The sequence below is a fragment of the Rhinopithecus roxellana genome, unplaced genomic scaffold (assembly GCF_007565055.1).
Source record: "Rhinopithecus roxellana isolate Shanxi Qingling unplaced genomic scaffold, ASM756505v1 contig1175, whole genome shotgun sequence".
Taxonomy (NCBI): domain Eukaryota; kingdom Metazoa; phylum Chordata; class Mammalia; order Primates; family Cercopithecidae; genus Rhinopithecus; species Rhinopithecus roxellana.
The window spans coordinates 5489-14483 of record NW_022141580.1 but is presented as its reverse complement, the minus strand read 5'-3'; the positions used below and the strand labels follow the sequence as shown (position 1 = coordinate 14483).

General features: G+C 58.8%; 1 protein-coding gene across 2 annotated transcripts; it reads left to right on the top strand.

Moving 5' to 3' along the window:
- Positions 1-647: 647 nt before the first annotated feature.
- On the top strand, positions 648-6782 carry LOC115895710 (SH3 domain and tetratricopeptide repeat-containing protein 1-like). Of its 2 annotated transcripts, none has more exons than XR_004055848.1 (3): positions 648-773; positions 2802-2998; positions 5832-6779. XR_004055848.1 is itself a non-coding variant. In XM_030926344.1 (3 exons), the coding sequence occupies exons 1-2, from the start codon at positions 1616-1618 to the stop codon at positions 2903-2905; spliced, it is 234 nt and encodes a 77-aa protein (XP_030782204.1). In that variant the 5' UTR covers positions 962-1615; the 3' UTR covers positions 2906-2998; positions 5832-6782. The 2 variants fall into 2 exon arrangements, 1 of the variants encoding a protein (XP_030782204.1); XM_030926344.1 differs by lacking the exon at positions 648-773 and adding an exon at positions 962-1745 and having other exon boundaries at positions 5832-6782.
- The last annotated feature ends 2213 nt before the right edge of the window (positions 6783-8995 follow it).

The following is an 8995-nucleotide window of genomic DNA, read 5'->3' as shown; positions in this document are numbered from 1 at the left end:
CACAGTGCCTAGCACCTGCTGGTATACAGCTCATGCTCAAAGAATGTGACCACTCAGTTAACACACAGAAGAACGTGCTCCAAGCGACACGTGGCACATCTCCTTACAAAATGAACCTATCATAGTGGCTGTTTTCAGAGGCTTTCCCAAACACAGTGTGATCTGGAACAAATTGTGAAGCCCACGAGCCTGGTGAAACTTTCATTATTGAGCACCTGCTGTATACCTCCTTGAGCTGAGGAGAAGGATCAAGAGCTCATGGCCAAGAGGGGACCAGGCCCACCCACAAACACTGTTGATGTGCGGCCCTGAGCTGTGGCAGGGATGTGGCAATGCAGAAAGGAACCAGGTGATGGGCTCCCAGCAATCTGGGGGCCACGGAGACTGAGTGCGGGGGGGGGGGTGGGCTAGGGCTGTCCCTGGTGGTAGGATTCACAGGTGTCGGGCTCCTGGGCTGCAGCTGCTCAGTCACCTCCTGGCACTCAAGTGCATCAGTTCATTGTCCTCACGCCAGTGGTGGGGCAGCCCTAATGCACAGGTCTGAAAAATGCTCAGGTGTACCTGCAGTGTGTGAGAGGAAGGAGGCTGGCGAAGGTAGGTGTGGCCACCTCGCCAGGTATGGGTCTTGAGGGAACTTCTGCTCCTTTCAGGTGGCACAGAATGTGGTCCTGTACATAGGCGACTCCAACCTGGGCTTGGAGCCGTTTGAGGCAGCTGGAGACATCTTCTTCAACGAGGCCTGGGAGTGGGAGAAAGCCGCGTCCTTCTACCGGGTGAGCTGGCCTGTGGGCTGATGTATGTGGGCCTCAGTGGGTCACCTGGAGGGCTGAGGCACAGGTGTGGCAGGGAAGAGGCCTCCCACCTGGAGGCAAGGCCACCCATGCACATGGTTAGTTTCCCAGTGGTCTCACGTCTCACCGGGAATGATATTGACTGTGCCCCTGCCCGGGACAAACGCTTGGGGCCTGGACGTGGCAATGGCCCTATCCTTGCCTAGTGGTCTCACCGGGAATGATATTGACTGTGCCCCCTGCCCGGGACAAACGCTCGGGTATGGACACGACAGTGGCTCTACCCTTGCACTTGATGATCTCAAGCAACCATGAGTAGGAAGTCCTGTCCCCATTTTCCAGATGAGGAAGCTGAGGCTCAGAGAAGCACAGGGACATGTCAAAGGACACACAGCATGTCACTGGGAGGCCCAGGGCCAGGGCCCAAGTCTGCCTGCACCCCGAAGCGGGGACGGCTTCTCCCTTCCTCTGAGTTCACGGTATGGCTCAGCCCTGGGCACAGATAAATGTGGTGTTTTTAGAGCAGAGAGGAGTGCTGGCTCCCCCTAGTCAGACCCCCAGTGCCCAGGTGGGAGAGGCTGGTCTGAGGCTGCCGGGTGTAGCTAGATGGGCCTCAGGTGACTCTTCAACCCCCAACTTGGGTGTCTGAACCGTGCGTTATCCCCGAGCACAGAGCTCTGTGGAGGTGCAACGGTAACTGGGGCGTGGGATGCTCCAAGCACATGTTTGAGCTCTGAGGAAGGCGCTGGGTAAGGAGGGTGCTGCGGGAAGCCTGACCCCACCTGCCTGTGTGGTAGGACCGGGCCCTGCCCCTGGCAGTGACTATGGGCAACCGTAAGGCGGAGCCGCAGCTGCAGCTGTGCAACAAGCTGGTGGCACTGCTGGCCATGCTGGAGGAGCCCCAGGAGGGCTTGGAGGTTGCCCACATTGCCCTAGCACTCAGCATCACTCTGGGTAAGTCCCCTGAGCCCCCATCCTGCCAGGATCCACACTTTGCCAGAGCCCAGCCTCCAGGTCTGTAGGGCAGGAGCTGAAACAGCTGCTGGATTTTCCTGGTCTCCTGTGCAGTCAGGCAGATCTGCCCAGCTGGCTTCCCCGTCTGGCCATGCGGCACAGCCTGAGGTCTCTCACGCAGTGCTGAGCTCTGCTTCCTCTGTCTCTTCCCACTGCTGACCACAAGGGCCACACAGTGTGCCCTCTGCCTTCCAGACATGCCAGGCATCTCGGTCCCTGTATGTGCCAGGCTGTGGCACATTCCCTTTGTCTTGTGCCCTTCCCACCCTCATCAACCACACGGCTCTCTGGCTGATGAAATCCCAGTTCCCCTTCCAGCAGCCTGCCCCTTAAGGCCGGGCATCCCCTGGTGCTGTGCCAGGATCGTCTGTCCTCCTCCAGAGACAGGGAACCCTGGGCGGGCCGCATGCCCCAACGCCGTGTGCCTTGGGGCCCAGTACACAGTAGGTGTGCAGCTGTGTGGGAATGCATTGAATGCAGGCTCCACAGCACTCGCCCTGAAAAGGGGAGGACATCAGAGACAGCCTAGGTGGGTTTGTGCATCTGTGGGGGGACCTGGAGCTCAGGCATGTGGTGACTCCCCCAAGGTAAGGGGCTCTGATCGTGACTCACCCAGGAGGAGTCGGATGTCACGTCCGTGGGCTGCATGGAGCCGGGGTTCCCGGGAGCACCTGGACTGTATGGGTTTTGGGCTCCCCTGGTTAAAACCAGTGAACAAAGGCAGGTGGCTATGTGTAGGCAGAGCTGGGCCATCCAAGTCCGACTTTGCCAAAGCCTCACAGTAGACAGGGACAGGCCTTATTAGTTCTGCTTTGCAGATGGGAAAGTGGGTCTGGGAACCCAGAAGGGACTGGCCAAAGCTGCCCAGGTGACCACAGGTGCCTGGAGGCAAGCCAGGTGCTGCCCGGGGTCTGCATACCTGCTCCTGAGGGGCCTGTGCCCTGACTGCCCCAGAGAGCCACGTCCTCACACCTGCCCCTTTGGCCTGCACCCCAGGAGACCGGCTGAATGAGCAGGTGGCCTACCACCGGCTGGCCGCCCTGCACCACCTGCTGGGCCATGGCAAGCTGGCGGAGCACTTCTACCTCAAGGCCCTGTAGCTCTGCAACTCACCGCTGGAGTTTGACAAGGAGACCCTCTACTACGTGAAGGTGTACCTGGTACTTGGTGACATCCTCTTCTACGACCTGAAGGTGGGTGGGATGGGGCAGGGCTGAAGGTGGGTGGGGAGGGGCAGGGCTCAGGGTGTTTCCGGCCCCCTTGGAGTGGGATCTCCACCCTGACCCCAGGGGCCTGGGTTCCAGCCTTCCTTAGGAATGGCCCAGTGGCCTCCCTGGAGCTCTGCACATGGCTGGAGGAACGAGCAAGGTTCGCAGATACAACCCAGCTCCCAAGCTGGCCAGGCCCCACCCTCAAGAACTCAGTCTCAGCCTGGGAGGCTGACACATGAGGGGGCAATGGTGACCTCTGGGTAAAGAAGGGGGATTGTAGTCAGGGGGCCCCTCCTGGAGGAGGTGACACCAAACCGAGTCTTGACAGTCAAGTGTCAAGTTGCATTTAAGAAAGAAAACAGGGTCGGGAGAAGGACATTTTGGAGGACGGCATCATCCTCACATTGAATCCACATTGCAAGATCCAACCCAAATCCCAGTGCCTCCTCTAGGAAGCCTGCCCAGGGTGCCAGCCTGCACTGAGCAACTCCTTCCTGGAGTCCCGAGACACCTTGCATCTTCACATCACCCAGGAAGGGTGGGGTGGGATCCGTGTCTTACCATCCACTTCACAGACAGGGGAACCCCAGCTCACAGCAGGTGCAGTGGGGCGGGGCCCCAGCCAGCCAGGCTGAGACCTTGCTGGGTTGGGTCTGTCTCGAGAGGAGGTGCTGTGCTCTCTGCCCCCAGTCCTGCAGGGGTGGAGAGTGGAGAGCTGGGACTGGCAGACTCAGACCTGGGGTGTCTCCACTCCTCTGCCCAGCAGGCACTTGCCCCTCCTCAGCACCACACTGGCACCGCATCTGTACTCCTTATGGGCTGAGGGGCCAGGGCACTCCAGTCCAGGGACAGAGATCTTGGCCTTAGAACATGAGGAGCTGGGGCAGCCCTAAGACCCCGCCCCGTATCCCTCACCACAGGCCTGGGGCTGCCCGGGAGGCCCCCGCCCAGTTCTGGTGACACCTGGTGGTCAGAAGCGGTCCCTATGGCCTCCCAAGTCCCATCCAGACAGGGAGGTGCCAGGTGTCAGGCCCAGAGGGATGCTGCTCACCGCTTGGGGCTCGCCTGGGACCCAGGGGACGGGTCTCCCAGAAGTGGGCCTTTATCTCGCTTGGTCAAGCCTGCTGCCCACTCTGCCTGCCCAAGAGGAATGAAAGGGCCAGGTAGTACCTGAGAGGCCAAAGTCCATGGTTGGGGTCGAGGGGCAGAGGCCTCCTTCACCTCCTTCCCATGCACAGCCCTCTGGGCCTCATCGTGACTATGCTGTCAGCCCAGGCCAGCTTCCCACAGGGAGGCCCCCTCGGAATTCCCCAGGGGCGGCTGTCTTTCCGAGGCCACACCCTCCTCGTATATAGGAGGCTCTGGACCGAGGGCCCAGAGGAGTGGGAGAGAAAGCTGGGCTGGATGGGGACTGAAAGGCTGGCAGAGAGGCAGGGGTAAATGGGCATCCTTGCCGATTGCCTCTAAAATGCAGTCCCCTTTAGTCCACACGTGACAGTGAGCCCTGGAATAGGGTGGATTAGGTGTGTCCTGGCTCAGCCTGCCACTCACTAGCTGCTGCACACACTACAGGTACATGGAAATGCACACGCAAATGCACAGACACAGGCACACGCACATACAGGCACGCACACTTAGGCACACAGGCACAGGTGCACACACAACCATATACACAGGTACACATGCACAGGCACACACAGGCGTGCACACAGGCACACGTGCACACAGCCACACACAGGCACACAAACACGCACATGCAGAGACATGCTTTGGCTGGCTCCTTCCTGTTTAGTTAGGATGCCCCCACCCCTTCAGGAAGCCCTTGCCTCCCACCCCTGGCTGAGTCAGGGGCCTCCTGGGCCCCCCACAGGCTCCTGGGTTTCCCTCTGCCACAGCCCGGGCCACCTTTCTGGTCAGTGTTCAGTCCCAGGTCCCTCAGACTGGGAGCAAGGATGTTAGGCTCAGCCATGCACCCAGCAGAGTCCAGTGTTTCGCTGGGCCGGGGGGCATTGGATGAGCAGCGGCGGTGACTCAGGGTCTTCTCACGCCCCTGCTCCATGTGTGGGGTGGGGCAGTGAGGGAATGGACTGGTGCATCTTGGACTTTGTCCTTGGCCCTGGGAGCCATCTTGAGATGGTAAAGAGGGACAGGCCAGGCCTGGGTCTTAGAGAGGTCCCTTGGGTGTCCCCCATGTGGAGGAGGCGCCTGGGGAGAAGCTGGGGGGGAGATGGGAGGGTCAAGGTGGAGGTCTGGGAGGCAGCATCCCAACCCAGGGATGGTGAGTTTGAGCCAAAGATGCATTGAAAATGGGAGTGGATGTCTGGGGAGTCACACTCCATCAATATTTCAGGGGACATTGCCAGGGAGGACACCTGTGAGATGGTTTTGTACCTGGCCTGGCCCGTGGAGGGCCTGGAAATGGTCAGCATGGACAGGGGCCAGAGGGGAGCCTGGGTCACTCAACGCTGTGCCCCTGCTGTGGCTTGGAGCCACGGGTCCTGCATGGAACTCTCAGAGCAGGCAGGATCTGCCCTGACCTCAGCCCATGGGGAAAGCAGCCACTGCCTGCAGAGAGGGTGGGACTGAGGCAAGAGGCTTGGGGTGAGTGGAGCATAGGGATAGTCAGGAAGGCTTCCAGGGGTTTCAGGGTTGTCCCCAACTCCTGCAGCTGAGACCACAGCAGTGTCACAGGCTTCGGGGCTCATGGGGTGAGCCAGCATTGGCTGGACATGTGGAATGACCTGGAGACAGGAACAGCTTCTGGGAAGACAGGCTCCGAGTCCCCCTTTTGCTGAGCATGGCCTGTCCCCTTCAGGAACAGTTTGATGCAGCCGGGTACTACCAGCTGGCACTGGCAGCCGCTGTGGACCTGGGCAACAAGAAGGGCACAGCTGAAGACCTACACGCGGCTGGCCACCATCTCCCACAACTTCCTCCTGGACCACGAGAAGTCGCTCTTCTACCAGAAGGCCAGGACCTTCACCACAGAGCTCAATGTCTGCAGGGTCAACCTGCCTCCTCTGCCACTCTGCGGGTGGGCCCCCTGGTTGGCCCCAGCCACCCTCGCTGAGGACAGCATCCGAGGGAGTGGGTTTTGTGCAAGGAGGATGGTCTCCTGCCTCTCCTGGTGTCTCCCGTGGCTCATTTTCTGGGAAATGGAGGCATGAAAGCAGGGTTCAAATAGCAATGTTTTTTTGCAATAACATACTGAAGTACCCAGAGCTTCCTTCCCTGTGTGCTTCCTGGGCGGTGTCTGGGGCCAGCTCCTTCCCTGGTGGCAGCCCTCTGATCTTGGGGAGAAGGACCCTGAGTCCAACAGACCTGGGCCAGTTCACCATGAGCCTCGGTTTCCTTGGCGGCCAGAGGGGAGACGGTGGTAGAACTCCCTGGGCAGCTCCCTGCTCTCCCTGCTCAGAGCTTTTGCTGTAGGTCTCGTGCCGCCCTTGCCTTTATCCTTCAGGCCACTGTGCCCGCATGTGGGGGCTGCTAGTGCCCCTGTTCGCCATTGAAGAAACAAAGGCACAGAGAGGTTAGGTGTCTCGCCCACCGTCACACAGCAGGTAGGGGCGGAGACACAGAGCCCAGTACACTGACCACCACACCACCCTGCCAGCTTGCTGCCAGGAAAGTGTCCCCCATTAGGACCCAAGGTCAGCTCCTGGACCTCTCTTGTGGTGTCAGGAGAGCCACAGGCCAGTGAGGGTGGCCCCGGGGATCCCTCACTCAGTGTCCTCTGCTCCCAGACTTGGCTGGGCTGAGCCTGGCCAGTCCCACCTCTGGCCCCCGGTCAGCCCTGCGGGAAGTGAGATGCAGGGATCTCCGCCTGTGTAGACGCTGGTACCCAGTATTGAAAGCCTTATCTGGGCTGCCCCCCCCATGCTGTCCCCACAGGCCCCCTCCCCTTCCGGCCCCCAGCCCTCATCCCAGTCCCTGGAATCCCAGGTTTTCCTTCTTGGAATCTCTTGGCCCCAGGGAACACAGCTCACACGGTCTCTTTGCCAGTTTACGGCAAGGAAACCGAGGTTCAGAGACTGTGGGTGTCCCATGTGATTCTCACATACCCTGCACTCTCCCAGGCCCCTCTTTTAAACACTTTAAATGAGGTGACATTCACATCGCATGCAATTAACTATTTCAACGCGAATAATGTGGTGGCATTTGTGCATTCAGAGTCCTGTGCAACCACTCACGCCATGTAGTTTCAAAACGTGTTCATCTCCCCAGAAGAAACCTGCCATCCTCACTAAGCTGTTACCCCTCCTTGGTATCCCCCAAGCCCCTCGTTTAATGGAAGGGGAAACTGAGGCCCAGAGAGAGACTTGCCAGTGGGTGGAGCTCTGATAATAAGGAATCAGGCACCCATCTGCTGCTTCAGTCCTGGGTTGGTTTTCCACCCAGCAGAGGTGACAGAGCCAGGAGGTTCTGGGACCCCATGCTTGCAGCCAGAGCCCCGCCCCAAACTTCCCCACCAGGGGGCAGCAGAGAGCTTTCCAGAACCGGCCGCGGGGCTGGCAGGAAGCAGCGGGTCAGAGCTGCTGACAAACCTCACGTGGACCCCAGATCGCTGTTTCTGTGGGTTGGGCTTGGGAATTAGAGAGGAGGCCGCATGATTGGAAACGTGAAGACAGCACGGCCTGGCTGGAGGAGCGGGAAGCGCCGTCACGTTTACCGAGGACACAGATCTTCTGCCCGCTGGGCCGGGCATGCAGCCACTCTTCTCAGGGTGGGGACCACAGGTCCGGGTTGCTCTCAGCCCCCGACCTGCCTCAGAGTCCGGGGGGCTTTGGAACTGTGCCTCCCCATCTCCACCACCCTGGCTGGTGCCATGAGGGGACTGGATCCTGGGATCCTGTTCCTCTTGGGCAGCAGAGACTAGGGGACCAGAGGAGATGATGAGTCTTCAATCCCCACATTCAAACCCCAGCCCACCACGCACAGTGTGGGTGTTCGTGGTGAGGGTGTTGATGTCTCTGAGCCCCAGTTTTGTCACCACTAAAATGATGCCGACATACTGGGGCAGAGTGTCAGCCCCAGGGCTAACAGAGGCCTGTTTCCTACTGACAATACCTCTTACTCCTAGGAACAGCTCCAACAACCACACACTAGGGAACACTCAACCCAGGCCAACTTGTCAGAGGCACGTGAGCCAGAGCGACTCCATCTTGAATGCGGGCTGGGTAAAGGGAGGCTGAGACCTGCTGGGCCACATTCCCAGGAGGCTAGGCATTCTTAGTCACAGGATGAGATAGGAGGTCAGCACAAGATACAGGTCATAAAGACCTTGCTGATAAAGCAGGTTGCAGTAAAGAAGCTGGGCAAAGCCCACCAAACCCAAGATGGCCCACGAGAGTGACCTGTGATTGTCCTCACGGCTCATTATGTGCTACTTATAATGCATTAGCTGCTACAAGACACTCCCACCAGCGCCAAGACAGTTTACAGATGCCATGGCAACATCTGAAGGTTCCCTACATGGTCTCAGAAGGGAGGGCAGAAACTCTCAGTTCTGGGAATTGCCCACCCCTTTCCTGGAACACTCATGAATAGTCCAACCCTTGTTTAGCGTATGATCAAGAAATAACCATGAAAATGGGCAACCAGCAGCCTTTGGGGCCACTCTGCCTATGGAGCAGCCATTCTTTTTCTTTCTTTTTTTTTGAGATGGAGTCTCGCTCTGTTGGCCGAACTGGAATGCAGTGGCGTGATCTTGGCTCACTACAACCTCCATCTCCTGGGTTCAAGCGATTCTCCTGCCTCAGCCTTCCTAGTAGCTGGGATTACAGGCACCTGCCACCACGCCAAGTTCATTTTTTGTATTTTAGTGGAGACAGGGTTTTGCCATGTTGGACCAGGCTGGTCTCGAACTTCTCACCTCAGGTGATCCACCTGCCTCGGGATCCCAAAGTTATAGGATTACAGGAGTGAGCCACTGCGCCCGGCCAGAGTAGCCATTCCTTTATTCCTTTTCTTTCCTAATAA